The sequence below is a fragment of the Urocitellus parryii genome, chromosome 5 (genome assembly GCF_045843805.1).
Source record: "Urocitellus parryii isolate mUroPar1 chromosome 5, mUroPar1.hap1, whole genome shotgun sequence".
Taxonomy (NCBI): Eukaryota; Metazoa; Chordata; class Mammalia; order Rodentia; family Sciuridae; genus Urocitellus; species Urocitellus parryii.
Genome location: NC_135535.1, coordinates 31,239,825 through 31,259,770, shown reverse-complemented (window position 1 = coordinate 31,259,770; position 19,946 = coordinate 31,239,825). Strand labels below are relative to the sequence as shown.

At 34.4% G+C, this 19,946-nt stretch overlaps 1 protein-coding gene across 2 annotated transcripts in view; it reads right to left on the bottom strand.

Moving 5' to 3' along the window:
* The window catches only part of C5H12orf50 (chromosome 5 C12orf50 homolog), a 32,533-nt gene that overhangs the window by 10,442 nt on the left and 2,145 nt on the right, over positions 1-19,946 (bottom strand). For both annotated transcript variants that reach the window (XM_026398502.2, XM_026398529.2), the window contains 5 exons: positions 19,579-19,699; positions 5,862-6,020; positions 4,710-4,787; positions 4,516-4,629; positions 2,910-3,020 (listed from right to left, as the gene is read on the bottom strand). In XM_026398502.2, the coding sequence (XP_026254287.2) occupies positions 2,910-3,020; positions 4,516-4,629; positions 4,710-4,787; positions 5,862-6,020; positions 19,579-19,699 (583 nt within the window). The remainder of the gene's footprint in view (positions 1-2,909; positions 3,021-4,515; positions 4,630-4,709; positions 4,788-5,861; positions 6,021-19,578; positions 19,700-19,946) is intronic.

Below are 19,946 nucleotides of genomic sequence, written 5' to 3'. Positions count from 1 at the left end.
GCAGAAAGGATCCAAATTTACCCAGTGAAATCAACAAGAAAATAATACTTTTAAGTGGGCTAGAGATGTTAGAAATACAACTTGGTAAAAGAAGAAGTCAAAATGGACAATAAATCCATGAACATGTGTTCAACATTATTAACAATCAGGGAAATCCAAATTAAAATCACAATGTGAGATCACTGACAAACCACCAAAGTAGCTAAAATCTGAAACTACTAAGTGTTGGTAAGGATATAGAGCAAGTCTTCTCCCCCAACACACACAAAAAATGAGTGCATATGCCTTTAGAAGACATGTAAACGAATGAATGTCCACAGAAACCACACACTGGAAAATATTTCCAGCAAACCCCTATTATCGGTACTCTTGGGACTTTCATAGTTTTTCACAAACACAAGTAGAGAGGTAAAAGAATTTGTTATGGGACCCACACATTCCTAGATGAGGTCTAATAAGCTTTTAGGCTAAGCCTTTTTGTTTTAGTTTTCATGCGGAGATGAATGGAGGATGGAGGCATTAGGGGGCACAGCACATCATGGACAAGAATTTAGCTCTAGGGCAGGTGAGGGGATTTGAATTCCAGTTCCAACACCTTTTAGTGAGGATAGTCTCAGAAGGGTCACCTAATGCTTCTGAACTTTGTTTTCCATTTGATTAAAAAAAAAAAGAAAGAAAATAGACTCCACCAGCATGAGTTATTTCTATAACTTAATAGAAATTATTTTAATCCATGAAAGATAATATGTGTATATGTGTGTGTGCACATGTGTGTATACACATTTCCCCTAGAAGCAGTTGTTTAATATTCACTAATTCAGTGTTCATGTCAACTTTATAGTATATAACTATATGCATAGTAATAATCAACTGCACGTATGTGTGTATTGACAGTGTGTCTGTGTGTATATGCACATATATGTTATATATGTATATGTATACATATTATCTCTCATTATATACATTCACATACACACACATATGTGTGTATATACACCCACATACACACATCTGTATACATATAGAAATTTACACAGCAGTGTAAAAGAGCTACTGTAATAATGAGCAACATAGATCAGCCTCATACAACTAGTGATAAATAAAAGAATTCAAACTAAAAGAGTATAAACTGTACATTTCAACTTCTGTAAAGGTCAGGAAATGCAAAATTAACCTATGGTACTGACATCAGATTAGTAGTTACAATTAAGAGGGGACCCTTGACTTGGAAAGGAGAAGCTCTCTGTAGTACTACAAATATGGTTATACATGGATGCATATGCATGTAAAATTTTATTGAGCTATATACCAGTAGAGTTACATACTTTATTAAATTCAAAGCTCAATAAAACATTAAAATAATAAGACTAAAGTGTTTTCCTTCAAATTGAATATTGACTAATCAGTCATAACTTTAAATTTCTATCCTCTTCCTCTGAAGGATATTTTATCAATTTGGAGGCTTAAATATGTTTATGTTGTTCTCAATACCCAAGAGATTCTTCTGTCTGGGAACACACAGACCATTATAATGCTTAAAGAATCAACAGGTCTGACTATGACAGGGCTTGGGCTGGGGCTCAGTGGTAGTGCACTTGCCTGGCATGTGTGAAGCACTGGGTTTGATTCTCAGCACCATTTAAAAACAAATAAAGGCCTATCAAACAACTAAAAAAAAAAATTAAATTAAAGAATATCCTGAAATGAGGAAACCCATTATCCCAAATGACAGAATCTTAACATTCTTTTGGAATGGTTGTTCAATCGATTATTGCTCTCACATTATTATTATTAAACAGAGTAATAAAAGTACAATGACAGTCTCACATGTTCTAAGACCCAATTAAGTAGGAAATACATTTCTGGTGTCACAACATAAATAAAGTTTATTTTTTATGTGAAAACATCACGTTACTAGTAGTAAAAAATAACCTTTTAACAAAAAGTGTCATATGATTTAATAATATTTCACCAAATTGTACAACTAAAGCTGGTTGGATGCAGTGGGTCCGAATTTTGTACTCTTCATTTACAGTTAAAGCTTATTGCTTCAAGAAACCCAAATGAAATTTTTAGACTGAAACTATTGCAGACATAAGAAAGGAAAGAATCAAACTGTGCTGGCACCAGGAAAAAAGAATTGACAGAAGAAAATGACTAAAAATGTCTGAAGCTGGAACTGCAGAAAATATCACCAATGCGCTTCAGATGCACTGGTCCTTACCAGTACCTTCTAAACTCCTTCCTGTTCCCTCACACATTCTTCCTCCCAGCCACAAACTGTTTTCCTTATCCAAAAATCTCTGTATCTTTTTGTTAAAGCTTAGAATTTTCTGTCAGAGGAAGGATTTTCTGAAATGCTTATGCTAAAAGGCAGGTTTCAAAATGTTTAAGTTACAGTACACAATTAGGATGTGATGCCTTGGCACAAATAAAATACATATGTATATTTAAATACATCTGTCTTGACATAGCCTAACTCAAAGGATTTATTAGGGCCCTCTTGTGTTTATAGTTCTATGATAATATTGCACATGCTTAATTTTGTACTCCTCATTTACAGTTAACATTCTTTTGGAATGGTTGTTCAACCAGCTTATTGCTTTTAATGGTTGTTCAACATGCTTAATATCTGAATTCGTTATAGCCAGAAGTTGAACCTACACACACACACACACACACACACACACAATCAGTTCTAATAAAAATACAAAAAAAATGAATATCTTGCACAATGAATATAAATTCCTAGAGACATTTGTTAGAGATACAAGACTTTGAAAGCATTTGATTTTCAAATGTACCTCCAACACCCTGCATTACACATGAGAAAGACCAAAAAACAAAATGACACAAAATTTCCTGTGGTGATAATATATTCAGAATCATCTAGTTACAAATTAACTCACCTCCATTTTCTAGAGTAGCAATGTCAGTCCTTGGTTTCCTATCCAATGATGTTTTGATCTCACCTTGCCTTTCAAATAGGCTAAATTTTGTTGGAACTGTAAGACCATCCCCTAGAAACAAGGAGGAAAAGAAATAGTCACTCCAGGAACCAGTAGGTGAGTAAGTAAGAAGTCAATGATATAATTCATGATGAAAGTAAATAGATTCAAATCTAACACAGGGCTGGGGATATAGCTCAATTGGTAGAGGTGCATGCATCTCATGTACGAGGCCTTGGGTTCAATCCCCAGCACCTCAAAAAAAAAAAAAAAAAAAGCTAATACAATTCGTTGTTTGCATGGTGATCTAGTGAAAAATATATAAATACACAAGTTTTAAGCAAACATTGTAACTGTCAACAAAGCATCAAACAAATTAATTATCCTATTTGTATTACTAATCAAATGGCAATTTAAAAATTTTAAATAAATTAACACTATTGTGTATACATAATGTTTATGCATAAGGATTAGCTAAAACTATTTAAAAAATTTAAAAATCTTTTAAATCATAATACAAAGCAAAATACACATAAGTGGATTTTTAATATTTATTGCTAACTTGTTTTTTTTTTTTTCTTGTCTGAAGTGCAGGCCTGCAATCTGTTCCTCCTCAGATATTTCCCATATTCTGCCATCTGTTTGATGGTTCGTTGCTGCCACCTACTGCCATATTTTCAAATAGTTTGCCCCTTACAGATTAGCAAGTAGGTAGTTTATCCTGTACTTTCTTATAGTCATCTTGATCCTTAGACATTACCACATACACACCTCTCTCTCTCTCTGCACCTCTCTTTCTCTTCCTCTCTCTCCTCTCTCTCTCTCTTCTCTTTCTCTTCCCCCACAGGAACAGGGAGGCATTCACTTCTCTCACTTCTCTCCTACTCCTACAAAATGTGTTTTTAAGCTTACCCTAAATGCAAATGCAAAAGAACCATGTAAATACATGACATTCATGGATTTCTCTGAGTTCCTGGTTTTGTATCCAGAACATAATGCTTTTCTTATCCTGCTTCAAGGGGAAAACATTCAATAATAGCAAAGTCAGCTTCACCACACCAAAGGAAAAGCTCCATGAAAGACAGAACCTAAGAATTCTGCCCGCCAGAATTGTACTAAAATTGTTTGGTATATAGAACATATTCATTTAATAAACAATATGCCTTGCTCTGTCACCCTATTATTCTGTGATGCCCTTTTTTGACTTTCTTGGAACTTGGTTATCTTTTTCTGTTTAGAAAAAAATCTAGACCTATTTTCACAGGGAGAGTTATTTCACAAATAAGATTGTAAAAGCCAATGGCTCACAGGATTACTGCATGAGGTGTGTAGTGTCACCATGTGTTTATGAAGTCTATCTATTCTGTGGCTCCTACAGGAAAATATCATTACATTAATAGCAGCTTTTCATAGAAAATTTGGGTCAGTGAGTAAAAAACACTTCCTTCCCACTCTCAAATCTGATGCATTATTTATCATTTGGTATATATTATACTAAATAATTTACTTTCTATCACACCAAGTATCTCTTACAAGTCACTTTTAATGTTGCCTTTTCATTTCTTACCTTCCTGCAATCCACTGCCATTTTCCAAAGGTTTTTCTAGCTCTTTTCCCACTGTAGGAGCTATGCTTTTTGATGATGAAATATCTGGAGGAGTATGAAATCTATAGTATTCACCTAATCTCCCATAAGAAAAGAATGGTTAGTATGTGCATCATGTCAAGTCCTGAAAAATCCACAAATGTTTGATTTCTTACCAGATTTATAACACATCTCCTTTATTGCTCTTTTTTCTTCAATTTCTTCAGGAGTCTTTGTCCATAAACTAGAAGCATCTATAGGATATATTTTTTTAAAATTAAATTGTCCCAAATCCAAATAATCTGAAAATTTGTAAATCAGAAAGAAAAATCCCAAATATTGTTTTCATGGATGGATTTTTTTTTAGCTTTTAAAATCAAGAAATTCACATACTCATAAGTGTTTCTAATTGTTATCATTTTAAATATTAGAATCAGTCAAGACAAAACTATATGACTAATCATATATAAGAAGCTGAAGGCACAGACTCACACATTGAGATGGTGTCTGGAGGAAAATGTACGATGATAGATGTGGAAATGTAACATGCTAAAAATAATAGTTGTGCATTCCTAAGCACAAGGGCAGTGGTGGCCTGTAACCCATAGAAGGACATGTTCCAGGGAAGAGACAGAGTGAAGTTTATTTTCCTACATGTCTCTCTTGGATGTACATACTGACAGACACCACTGTGCTGTGGTTTTATGAGAGGGAAGGCAGAGGCTGGGGATATATAGCTCAGTTGGTAGAGTGCCTGCCTCTCATGCACAAAGCCCTGGGTTCAATCACCAGCACCATATAAAAAAAAAAACAGAAAGAGAGAGGAAAAGAGGAAAGGCAGACCTGTGTCCTTATCCTCTTCATACTCTTGTGAGGATCCCCTGGGATAATGCAGATGATAATGCATCATATATTATAAACTACTCTATAGATTTTCATAATGCCAAGCGTTCTTTGTAAATAGATAGATTAATAGATGATTAATAGATATGCAGATGGACAGATGACACACACATGTAATCTATGTGTTTTGCAACAGTTGTTATATATGAATGTGAGAGGTCATTTGCATCTCTTCAAGCATCTGCATATAAACACGAAATCTTCCAGTCATCATGCAGCACAACCTTCCAATCCAAATGATCACAAACATATGCAGACATGAACAAATCAGAACATAATTATTTATTTAATAAAATTAAAATGAGTTTCTCATCAAAATCTGCCCTGTATATTATTACATCATAAGCCTCTGGTAGCCAAACAACTATGTAAAAATACTGCCAGTTTTTTAATGTGCATTATAATCTGATGAAAGGTTTACTAACCATTTTGTTCCTCTCCTTCCTCCTCTTCATCCTCAAAGTTAGTTTTTAAAACTAAAGGATGATGAATGGGTCGTGTTATGTTATCCTGAGGTTTCAGAGGTTCCTGACTGTGGTTCACCGGTGGAATTCCTTCCTGACTTTCTTTCTGTAGTGTGGTATCTACAGAGAAAATTAATATTTCAGCCTCTTCAAGACATCTCTTATGGTAAGTATATTCCATGACAAACCAGTGCTTTCATGTTAAAATATATTTTTAATTTTAGAAAGATGATTAAACCATTTTAAAATAAATATCAAAAGTTTGCCCACAACTCATGAAAAAGGGTGCCACTTCATAGACTGTAAATGGCCATTTGGTACATCAGAACTTTTGGCCATACAGGCAGTCCCGACACGATGGTTCAACTTTACACTGATGTAAAAGAAATAGAAATTCAGTAGAAACCATACATCAAATTTTGATATTTTTCCCAAGGTTAACAGTAAGCAGTAGATACTTTTTTTTAAGTGATAGCAACTCACAGCTCCCAGCCAGCAATGCAATCACCGGGTTAACCCACTGACACTCCACCATATACTGTGTGGCAAAGTTATGATATATGGTAGATAGGGTGTATTAAATGAATCTTCAACTTAAAACTAAAATATTTAAAACAAAAGTTTACTGGGATGTAATTCCGCATCTTCAAATGTAAATTGATCATAATTGTTATTGTAATCGTATATTAGATCTGAAAGATAAGAAAAATTTGCTTATCAGATTACAATACCTAACAAAGGTTGACTCATAAAAAGAAAGAACTTAAAATAATGGCAGATTATATCAAAAAAAAAAAAGAAAAAGATCCAATGAGTCTAGGTTTTTGCGGCTGGCAGATATAACCTGGAAATGAAAGAATGATAACTACAAGATCTGTCTACTGGCTGGACACTGATTACAGTGCCCAAGACTCTAAGTCTTACTTAAATGCACTTTAGCTTTGAAAACTAATCCCAAAACAATAAAGCTAGCTAACTCATGGATTTTCTGTGATTATAAATCAAGTTCCTTCTGTTCTCTAAATCAATGTTTATCAAATCTGGCTAATGATCAGAATCACCTAAAGAAATTATGCAAAATACTTTTGGGGTCTCTGCTTTCTGAGCTTCTGATTTGGTAGTCTGGATTAAAGCCTGGAAATATGATACCCATTTTAAATGTCTCCAGTAATTAAGAAAACAGCCAAGTGTGGAAACCACTGACCTAAATCAATGACCATCCAATTAAAACACTGGATTATGGTCAGTTGTTTGTTGGGCATGCCATTCCAATAGTTCAAATGCAATCAATCCTATTCCAGATCCTCACCTTTCATGTAAATTTCTCCACTATAATTGGTTTTCATGAAAACAGGCCTCAGTTCACAATATCATTTTCTCTGCTTTACAAAATAATGGCCTACCTTTTACCCAGGCTAAAATTTATTATATGAAATTTATTACTCTAAAGACACATCCTCCTTTACTGATTATCAAATTACCGTGAACCCAAAGAGCTGTCTTCATTACCTTGATTTATATACCATACTACCAGGAGAAAATTATGGTATGAGAAAGAGAATAATGCTCCCCCACCCAAAGCTGTCCTAATCTCAAAACCCTCCACATATGCTGTATAATATGCTAGGAAAATTAAGGTTGAAGATGGAATTAAGTTTGCTAATCAACTAACCTTAAAACTGGCAGATTGTCATGGGTTATTCCTGTAGGTCCAAAGTAATCAAAAAGAATCTTAGAAAGTAGAAGAGAACCAGGAAAAGAAACACAACAATGGAAGGTCAGATGATATGACCCAAGAAATCAACTCCCAGAGAATCCAGGAGAAATGTAGCCTGCCAACACCTTAACCCAAAGATATCTGTGTCAAATTTGCAACCTATAGAACAGAATAATAAACCAGAATCATTGAGGTCATTTGGTTTGTGATAATTTGTTGTAGCAGTAATAGAAAACTAACACACAGAGTATTAGAAAAAATGCCACTGGGATCCATATTGGAATGATATGAATTCAAATGCATGGTAAAATGTGGTAGTAATTAAAAATGTTTATTGAAAATGTTGCTTCTTACATCTTTGGACTATTGTTAAAGAATATACCAGTATTTTTAAAAATGTTTCATTGGTACATTAAAATTGTGCATAATAACAGAATTCATTGTGACATATTCATACATGTACATACTTTGTATATAATTTGGTCAATTTAATTCACCAGTACCCTTTCTCCCTCTTCCTCCTCCCTCAATCTCCTTCCTCTTCTCTACTGGTCTTTCCTCTATATTTATGAGATTCTCCCCCCTCTTTATTTCCCCAGATTTTTTCTGGTTTCCACATGTAAGAGAAAACATACAACTCTTGACTTTCTGCATCTGATTTATTTCATTTAATATAATGCTATGAATTTCCATTAATTTTCCTGAAAATGACATAATGTCACTCATTTATGACAGAATAAACCTCCATTTTAACCACCTAGGATGGTTCCATAGCTTGGCTAAAGTGAATTGTGCTGGATATGGATATGATATATTATTATAGCATGTTGACTGAAATTCATTTGGATAAATACTGAAAAAGTAATAGAGTTGGGTCATTTGGTGGTTTTATCTTAGTCTTCTGAGAAACCTCCACACTGACTACCATAATAGTTGTAATAATTTATGATCCCAACAGTATAAAAATGTTCCCTATCCCTGTCCTCACTAGCATTTATTAATATCTGTATTATTTGATGAATTCAGTTCTTACTGGAGTAAGATGAAAACTTAATGTAGTTTTGGTTTGCATTTTCTTCTTGAAAGGACTAGTAAATAACTGAAAGCAAAACATGAATTTAAGCATAAAGGTCTTAGTTAATTCTCAATATATATTCCCAAGAATTGTCATTAGTGGTAAAGAAAATACTTAGTGATTAATCAAAACAGTAAATGTTAGGGTCACATTTTTATAAAGCTGTATTGCAATATAATTCATGTCATATAATTTATCATTTTAAGTGTAAAATTCATCATTTTTTCCCAGTGGTTTTTAGTATATTAACAGAGTTGTGCAAACATCTCAATGATCAATTTAAAACATTTGATTACTCCAAAAAACAAATACATGCTGATTAGCAGTTACTTATCATTTTTCTCCCAATCTCACAGCTATACAAAATTACCAATGTATTTTCCTGTTTCTAAGGATGTGCCCATTCTGGATATCTATTTTCAATGGAAATCATATAACATCTGATCTTTGGTGAATGACTTCTTCCACTTACCATGTTTTCAAAATTCATATATACTATTGCAAATAAGAGCACTTTATTTGTTTTTACAACAAATAGCATTACATTGTATGAATATACCACATTTTATCCATTAATCATTTATTTACCATGGGCACTTGAGTTTTTTCTAATTTTTATATGTTATAATTACTGTTAAGGCAGTCGTTTGTGTACATATAGACAAGTATTTTCACAACTCTTGGACATGTATCAAGGAGTGGAATAGCTGGAACATATGATGTCTCCGTGTTCAACTTTTTGTGGAACTGCCAAATGTTTCCCAAAGTAGCTGCACTGCACTATTTTACATGCCTACTGAAACATATAAAGATTCCAATTTGTCCACATCCTTGTCAATACTTATCTTTTTAATAAAAAAAATTATCCTAGTGTGAATTGACATTTCATTGTTTTGCTTTACATTTCCCTAGAGGTTAATGATGATCATCATCTTTTCGTGTACTTATTTGGCCATTTATAGGTTATCTTCTCTGAATACATATAATTGAAATATTATTCAGTCCTTTTATCATTTTGTAATGGGGTTGTCTTTATATTTTTTCAGTTGTAATATTTCTCTATATATCTTAGATTTATATCCCTTATCATATAGAACTTGAAAAAAATTTTAAGTGGATTACTTGTTTTCACTTTCTTGATGGCATTCTTAAAATAAAAATGGTTTTAATTTTGAGATTCAATCAATTTTTTCTTTGGTTGCTTATCTTTTCGGTGTCATAGCTCAGGAAGTTTTGTATAACCCAAGGCTTCTTCTAAGAGTTTTATACTTTCATTTCTTATATTTCATTCTTTGGTCCATTTTGAGTTACAATTTGTATATAATTTGGGGGGGGGAGTCCAACTTATTTTTTTTTAATGTAGCTGGATCCACTCAGAGTAGAGCTGTGTCACAATAAGTAGGAAGTGGTGAAAGGAAAAGGTTGTGGCTCATATTAATATCACAGACTTGCTGTTCTTACTGAGATTTAGTAGGTTTTCAAAAATATTACGTCATTCACCATATGACCTTAGGACAATATCTAGAGACTTAATTTTTTTTTTTTTTGTATCAGGGATTGAACCCAAGGACACTTTACCACTGAGCCACATCCACAGACTTTTTAAAAATATTATTTAGAGACAGGGTCTGTCTTACTGAGTTGCTTAGGGCCTCACTAAGTTGCTGAGGCTGGCTTTGAAACTTGATCTTCCTGCCTCAGCCCTCTGAGCCACTGGAATTACAGGTGTGTGCCACCAAGCCTGGCTGAGACTTAAATTTTGAATATATAATTTTTACCAACTGTGGTTTATTTCATTGAAGAACAAATTTGTGCAATTCTTCACAACTTCATTTTGAAAAGTTATTCCTAGATTCACAATTTTATAATTATACAAAGCATTATTTATAGGATTGCCAAACTATTCTTGACATCTTAGATAAAACCTGTGGATAAATTTTTAAACTGATTTTTTTACTAGATGAGAGGTTTTCTATTAGATATTTAAAACCCCTGAACCTTTCTAATTAAAGTAAGGCATCATCCTTGAACGGATAAAAAAATGTGGCATATGTACACAATGGAATTTTACTCAGCAATAGAAGAGACTAAAATCATGGCATTTGCAGGTAAATGGATGGTGTTGGAGAAGATAATGCTAAGTGAAGTTAGCCAATCCCAAAAAAACAAATGTGGAATGTTTTCTCTGATACATAAGGAAGCTGACTCATAGTGGGTAGGGAGGTAGAGCATGCTAGATGGGATGGAGGGTTGGGAAGGAAAGGAAGAGGGAAGGGGATTAGCAAGGCAGGTGGAATGTGATAGACATCATTATCCAAAGAATATGCATGAAGACATGAATTGGTGTCAACATATTTTATATTCAACCAGAGATATGAAAAGTTGTGCTGTATATGTGTAATAATAATTTTAAATAAATTGCTGTCATTTATTTAAAAAAATAAATAAAGTAAGGCATGATCTTATTTCAGCTTATAAAATGTTTACCGTCTGTGTCTTAGCAAATACTAGAATAACATGTTAGTTCTGGACACTTGTTTTTAGAAATTGTCTTAATACATCTGTGCTGAAATAATAAAATACTTAAGACTAGGCAATTTATAAACAACAAAAATCTATTTCTCACATCCTGACGAGTGCAAAGTCCAAGATCAAGATGCTGTCAGGTGTGGTATCTGGTGAGGGCTCTCTGCTTCCAAGACGGCACTGTTAGTGCATCCTCTTGATGGGATAGGCTATGTGGCCTCACAGGGCAGAAGACAGAATGGCAAAATAGGCCTAACTCTGTGGGAAGCCTCTTTTATATGGTCCTGTATTCCATTCATGTTGGAGGTGCCCTGCAGATCTATCACCTCCTTGGTGAAGGCGATCCCCCACTCACTGTCTTGACAGGGTCACAGTGAGAAAAAGTGTTGGCAAAGCCGCTCTCCCACTGTCTTGACAGGGTCACAGTGAGGATGAATGCTGGCAAAGCCACACTGGTTGGTGGGAAACCGAAACCATGAGACCCTTTTTTATGTAATTGGGACTTTTCATTTTCATGCTTATGTTTCTGACAGGAGGCATGAGTATGTTAAATGCCAAACAAATTAAATTTCAGATGGCTAGAACATAACAGGTAGTTCATGCCTTGGAGGCTGTTCTACTACCCCTCAGCATATCAAGGACAAAGTAGAAGGCTGTTCTTCTATCTCAGTACATTGTGGACAAACCTGATAATAACTCTCTCTAATTAGGAGCCTGTAAAACCAGAGAAGCTCTATATTTCCAAAATACAATTGTAGACAAGTACAGAACAGACATTCCTATGGAAGGAATTAGATAACAAGAAAGTGGTAATACATTCCAAGTAAATCAAAACCCCAAACAGAAAACATTCAATCTCCTTCTTTGAATCCATGTTCTGCCTTTTACACCCTGGGGTGGATGTTGTATCACCAAGATTTCATTATTTACATCTTCTCCCTATACCCACAGCTTTGCCAGACACAACCCAACCAGATACAACCCAACAGCAGCTCTGGAAGGCTGGAATTGAACATTGCAGGGTCTACAGTTCTGGGATCTCAGGGCTGGTTCCACTCTACAGTGCCACTAGGCATTACCCTTTCCAAGCTTTCTATGGTGGCCTGCCCACAAATCTGCACCAGGCCTTACCCTAGTGGTTGCTTTCTTCCACGGCCCAAGCTGTCTGGGTCTCTCTGAAGAATCCTCTGAAAACCATATGGTCACTACCAAGGCTTATGGCTGGTACCTTTCAGAAGGGCAGCCTGAGTTGTATCTGGGCCTGCTTGCACAATATTCAGGGTGGTTGAGGAGTACTGCACTCAAATGCAGAGAACAGAGACCTGAATTCTCAGGGTAGCAAATGCTGAGGTCCCATGGGTACCCAAAGCCCTTTCTCCTCAGTCCTTAGTACTCCAGGCTATGCTGAGAGGGGTAACATTGATGATTGTCTTGATAAATAGCATCTGGCTTCCTTTTATCCATACTAATCTCCTAATGAAATGATACTTGACCATACCCCTACTATTTTCTCCTGAACAAACTTTTTCAACTTTGTCAGGCTGAGAACTTTCCAAATCTTTAATGTCTGTTTCCTTTTAGTTATAAATTCTATCTTTATCTCACATTATCTAAGCACTTTGCTTAGATACATCTCCTCCCAAATATCCTGGCATAGCACTTTTAAATGCTTTCTAAAAGTTCTAGTGCAAGGCTTCTAATCAGACAAGTTCTTTGTAACTTTACACAAAGATGGTCTTTCCTCCATTCTTCAGTAAAGATATTCCTCATTTTCATGTTAGACATCATCAGAATGGAACCATCATATCTCTACTAATATTCTGATAATGATTATTTGGCAGTTAAATAATCTCTAAGATTTAGTCTATATAATTCTCCTCTTCTTCTGAGTCCTCACCAGAATTGCCTTATGCTTTCTGTTTACAGCAATATAGACTTTTTCTAATATTTATTTCAGAACACTTCCAGTTTCTACCAGATTCAAAGTTACTCTCTTTCCTCTTACCCAGTTCCAAAGCCATTCTCATATATTTAGGTATTCATTGCAGAAGCACTTTACATCTCAAAACCCATTTTTGTCTTCATCTGTGAGGCTATTCAGTAAAAGTTGGGCATATAAATTAATCATGGTACATCCATTCACTGTTTATCTCTACAACCCAATTACAAATCAAGTTTCCGTCTATGCAGGGGTCAGCTTCCAGTTGTCCCTTCTGTTTCATTTGTTTGTATTATCTGTTTCTTATCACTACATGCTGTTTTTTATCTCCTTCACAGGTCTTCATATCTGGTTGAACAAATTCTATCATTCTGCTCTGTATCAAGCATGTCTAGACTATTCCTCACTCTTTACATTTCAATTAAATTTTAGAACGTGTGTTAATTCTGGTTGATACTTTTATTTTTAAACAGATTATAAATACTAAATCATTATGGTAATTTATGTTTTTATTAATTATTATTATTATTTAAATCCTATGAAATTATGGGTTACAATGTCATTATTTGATATATATGGTATTATAATAATCAAATCAATATAGCTAGCATTTCCATCTAAACATTCTTAAATCTTTAATAATAATTATACATATTTATGTGGTACAATATGATATTTCAACATATGTATACAATGTATACTGATCAAATCACTGTAATTAAAATTTCCATCTCCTTACTTTATATTTGGAGATTTCAAGCTTCTTTTCTAGTTTCAATAGGTTAATTTAAAGGTGATTGGATGAACTTAAGAGAGTGATGAAACTTTTATTTTTAAATGTCAGTACTATAAAATGCTGGAAATTACATTCTTTGTGATGATGAAAAAGTTGAATCAAAATGTTTTAGTGGATAGTTCATCAGAAATAAAGATCAGTGCACATTACTTTTTCATTCACTGTATTAAAATATACATCAGAAGGAGAAAGATAGACTTGGAAACAGTGAACAGAAAATACTCAATTAGAAATATGAATATAAAATTATTGGTTAAATTGGACATAAAATTTCAGACACTTGCTGGTTAAGTTTACCTTTCTAACAATGAATGGTGTGCTAAGAATTTGATATATATCATTATGTGTTTTTCGATTTGCAGTAACTTTTCTAGAAGACCTCAAATATCAATGGTCTTTACATTTTAAGGAATTAGTATAATGTTCTTTCCATGAATTTATACATATACACAATTTTTGCTACCCTGATTTACCCAAAATATAGTTTTATGTAACTGAGATCAATTTTGGTACGATCAGATATATTTCATATAAATCTTTTTGAAAACAATATATTTTTAATATTATGTAATATGCATTTGTTATATTTTCCTTACCCTGTAGTCATTACTTCCTTCATTTTAGTAAAGGATTGTCAGTGTTCCTTAGGGGAATCACTTTTTTCTCATTTCCATTCTAATTTAGTTTGACTAAAGATGGCCTTCTTGACCCCAGAAATTAGCTGTTTCTCTGACCTGAAAAATTATTAGGGATGAGCATGTTTTCCACATCAGTAGATAAGATTTAATATTAAGGCTTTAACTGGAAATTTCCTCTAAAATTGCTAATTTAAAATGATGATGACAATGATGCTAATTACCAAGAACTTACTCTTTGAAGAGAGCCCTAAATTATTAGATATGAATCCATTGTCTAATACAGTTCCATGACATGAGTACTATTGCCATTTCTATCATACAGAAGAAAAAAACTTGGCCACAGAGATTAAGTTGCCCAAGGTTACATTGGCAGGTTGAGATTTTAACCCAGTCTGAGCTAGAATCAGTGTTCTTAACCTTTGCTTATCCAGGTTCTATGTCTGGAACTTCTGGGGCAACTACACTATATGGAGGAAGGCAAATAGTTCACCCTGCATCCAAGGTCAGCTCTGTCCATTTTTCCCTTAAATTGAATTGAGCTGTTTTCTCTTCCTACAACAGTGGTGTGCTGAAGTGAACTCAGATCAGTATGAGAACCTATTTTTAATTTTATTATTGTTCTGGGGATTGAACCCAAGGGTACTAAACCACAGAGCCACATCCTCAACACTTATTTTTTTTTTTATTTTGAGACAAGAAGTCTCACTAAGTTTCTCAGGGCCTCTCTAAACTGCTGAGGCTGACTTTGAACTTGTGATCCTCCTGTCTCAGCCTCCCAAGCCACTATGGGATTTCAGGAGTGTGCAACCACATCCAGCTTGTTAATTTTTCATCAATACTGCTGCTAATTTATGTCACCTTGGTAGCCTGAAGTTGGGCATAATTTCTGCTATGCCAAATATTTGCTCTTTGGTAATTGGTAAATACTACAAACTAGGACTATTTAACTTTTTGTTTAATTTTTAGGATGTGAGAGAGGATGGGTAGGTAAGATCCAGTTGTTAAACATTTAGTGGTACACAATCGCTTATGATCAAGAAAGTTTCAATTAGTACTTATGATAGACTACAATACATCAAGCCCAGACAATGCAAACATGAACTTCATCTGTGCTTTATCAATTTTCAAAACAAATTATTTAAAGTAGATGTCATGTACTTTATTTTAATATTGCCATCACAATGCAATATTTTCTTGTATAAATAAGAAATTTATATTATTATTTATATTTATATTATTTATATATATTTATATTTATAAATAGCTTTCATGGGTAAAATGTAACTGCAATGCAACACAGGTTTTAAGAACTTTTGCATAAACAAGTCAATTACTTGCTAAATAAATTGTTTTTATTCAAACAAATTGTTTTTATTCAAATGGAAATTGGTCATTATTATTCCCTTTTGCTTGAAAGAGTAAAAAATGGTGCTAATTTTTGTAAAATTCACAGGGCAGAGATTCTTAAATATTTTTCTTTACTTTTCACTAATTCTTTAGGAAAATCCACAGAAAATAATTAGGTTGGGGCAATAGAAACACTTATATAGATTTGAAAATATACTGATTGTTATCTTTGCATATTCTTGTAAACGTTAGTCTTATTTAAACCTTAATTATACAAAAATAATAATAAAATTCTTAAAAAGATATTCTGCACAGCAACTGGCCTAAACTCTTTTGAAAAGTCAGTAAACTGAAAGAAAAAAAAATCTAGGACTGTTTTAAGAATAGTTGGTCTTTCAGAGTACACTAACCTCTAATGTATACCATAGGAGAAAGAAAAAGCATTTACTATGCTTGCAAAGAAAACAGAAAATGTACTCAGAAACCCTTAGGGAATTTTTGTAATTATAGTAAATATTTATTGAACTATGTTTTCATAGCATTCTCAGTTGGTTTAGTAGTTATTTGCTTTTAAACTTTGAAATGATAATCAGAGAACTTAGAATGTTTCTTGAAAATCTTTGGTTTGGCAACCTTTAAATCTCTCTCTCAAAAGAGTTTAAAACCTTTTTAAATTCACTAGCAGGTTAAGTTTAAATTGCAAAGAATCTAATTGGTTGTTTGATATCCCCACAACCGCCCCTCCCCCTGAAAAAAAATCAAAACATGCAAGAGTCCGGATAATTGCACTAAGTACTTAGAGCTAGTATGCAAAGGCAAATCAACTAATGAAAAATTGCTTTTAGCAAAGCACCTCACACTGGAAGAGTACAGCTGGTAATTTAGATAGCACTACTGTGTCTCCAACTCACCTACTTAATATGGACCATGTGATGAATCTTAATTCATCAAGCAGAAGCTCTAGAAATTTCACAGGTTACATGTTCAAATACCTAAAATTTTTTTAAAAAATTTTAACCCAACCTAGATAGCACAGAGATAGCACAATGCTTTGTAAATACTGATATTTAACTAGTTGTGTTTTGATACCACATAATTTGTAATAACTTCACTTTTATGTTGTCTACTAAAAGTATAGTAAGGACGTGTAGTCCAGGAGAATACAGATGAGCTGGGGGAATACATGTAGCATGATTGGAAGTCAGTATTATGAGTTTATTTGTAGTTTGAGAGAAAGTGCCAGAAAACAATCTGAAACTGGCAATGAGGACTAAAGAAATCTCTCATCTTGCCTATAGGTCCAGTGGTACTTAAGCGCTGGGAGAAAAGATAGCGCTACAGGAAACAGGATCCTCAGAGGAAACCCTTTCTTTTAAAAAATGTATTTATTTGTTTGTTTGTTTGCTTATTTATTTATTGCTTCCTGCAATGGAGATTGATCCAGGGGCACTCTTCTACTGAGCTATAGCCCTGGCCCTTTTTATTTGTTTATTTTTTGTTTTGAGACAGGGTCTCCTTAAGTTTCCCAAGCTGCCCTCCAATTTGTGATCCTCCAGCCTCAGCCTTCCAAGTTGCTGGGATTACAAGCGTGAACCACAGTGCCTGGTGAAAACCATTCTTACATCAGAGTAGGAAAATTCAGAGAAGGAATAGTTAATTCTGTTGACATTGGAAGGTTGGGGAGGTGTGAGTGAAAAGGACAGAAGAGGAAAAGAAGTGAGTCACTCAAAAGAAGGGGTCTCTCTCTCCTATTGTCTGTTTTTTTATGATGTAAGCAGAAGTAAAAGAGAATGAATTTCTGGTGAATTCAAAACACATAAGAGGAGATGAGGAAGCTTTGTTGGAGAGTGAGGTGAGTGTCTGGAGTGCCCTTTTGACCCTGATAGATCAAGTCTAGGAGGTTTGGGGAAGCAGGGTACTATCAATGTTTGGGTCCCCTTATGCCCCTCTCATGATGAGGTCGAATGCTTAGAGGAAGGGCTTGGATTCTAGTTCACGGATCAAGGTTTGATCTATTGAGGGGAAAGCTTACTTCAAAAGTGTCAAGATAAGCTTTGACACCTGTTGAATTGAGACTTCCAGAAAAAAAAAAAACAGAAGATTTTATCTTCAAATTTCAGAGTTAATTTCTAATAAATTAGAACAATGAACATATATCTACAGCACTTAGTCCAGGGCATACCTTGTGGTGATGATAAGGAGACCCTGTCTCAAAACAATAATTGTCAGTTACACAAATATTCCATCCTTCCTTTGCCCAGGGATACAATATTTTACTTTAGTCCTTAAAAAGCTAGTTTTAAGATAGTAATTTTATCCTTAGACCACTAGAGAGCTAATCACTAACTATATATAAAGAACTTAATACATTTTCATGAAGTAGAATCATATCACATGTAAATTAATGGGATCAATTAATTAAGCACAATAACTTTCATCCCAGTAGGTCACTTATCAATAGTCATCTATACTTCCCTCTTTTGTCTATCAAACACCCAATTTTACTAAGCATCTTTGCTCTAGAAACTGTGCATAGTGGAGGTAACCAGTTATGATTCCCATCCTTGTGATGTTCACAGTCTAGTGAGGAAGGGAAACATTGATCAGATATTACATGTATGATGTACTATGAGGTTAGAGGTTTCCAAAAGTGCACACCAAAAGAATCTAAGGGTTTTTTTCCCCACCAAGAGATTTTACTGGGGGACTGCCTGAAGGGGAAGAAAATGAGAGGCAGAGAGAGGAGAGGAGGAGAAGGGCAGAGAGAAAGAGAAAGAGAGCAGAGAGAAAGAGGAGGTAGAGGGCAGAGAGCAGAGAGGAAGAGGGCAGAGAAGAATCTAAGTGTTAATTATCCATCTGCTAAGGATTATCTGAAGCCAAAATTTCAAAGACCAATTTCTAAAGCCACTCCATCCAAGAAATTTGGTAACCATAGCAGGAGAGTGAAATGTCAAGGAAATCTTGACAGGTCCAACTTCTTCAGCAAGGTTCTTGCCATTTACTGCTTCTGGGTATGTCTTCTGTTTCCCTTCCAGAAACTACTTTGTAGTTTGCCAGAAAATAGAGTCTCCAAATAATTTGGTTGAACTGTACCCTGGCTTTTGTAGCAATAGGATTACATTTGCTTCACGACTGTAGTCTTAGGAAGAACAGCAGAAGACAACCACTCTGTAGAAGCAGAAGTGTTAATTGGCCAGGTCCTTGCTGGCCCCACCAGAGACATCCATGAAGCTATTACCTCTGAGTTTGACTCTGATGTGTGATGTTTTGATTTTCTTATTACTTTGTCACTAAAGGTAGGCCCTTTGGGTAAAATGTAGACTTGTGGTACAAGTCTTACTACTAAGCAGGTAATGGTCTGCTTAGTAAGATCAGTAGTCATTTCATTTTTCAGATGATGTAATCTGTTTTCAACATACACAAAGTTCAACTCAATTTTTGTTATCGTCATCTTTTAGCTACCTACTAGCTTATTCTAAACTTCATCTCATGATTCTTGATAGAATCTTCCCAAACCATCCATTAGCTACGAAATTACATTGCTCACCTTGTTGTACTTTTATGTGTCATTCTATGCTACTACTCCAAAACCAGATTATAATCCAGTATGTCCAGGTTATTAGAATACAGATATACTCACTGCTACTTGGTGGCAAAAATAATCCATTGATATTTCGAGGTTTGCTGTGATAAAAGATACAACTGATCTTCACACAACCAAGAGGCTGAGTTTCCCAAAAACATGAAATGCTGCAATTTTGCTAGACAAAGGAAGGGGGGAGATGCAAGGATTAGATGCCATGTTCACAATAAAACAGTGTGCTACACACAACCAATGTGACAAAATAACTGCAGTTAGTGATTTAGAATCAAGTGTTCTCTGGTTTTCAGTATTTCTAAGCTTTGCTATTTAAAAGATGCAATGGTATTTCAAAAACATGTTTCTCCATTTTTCTCAGAATTTAAGATGAACAAAGTGAAAAATACCTAAAATTAAATAGTGGGAGG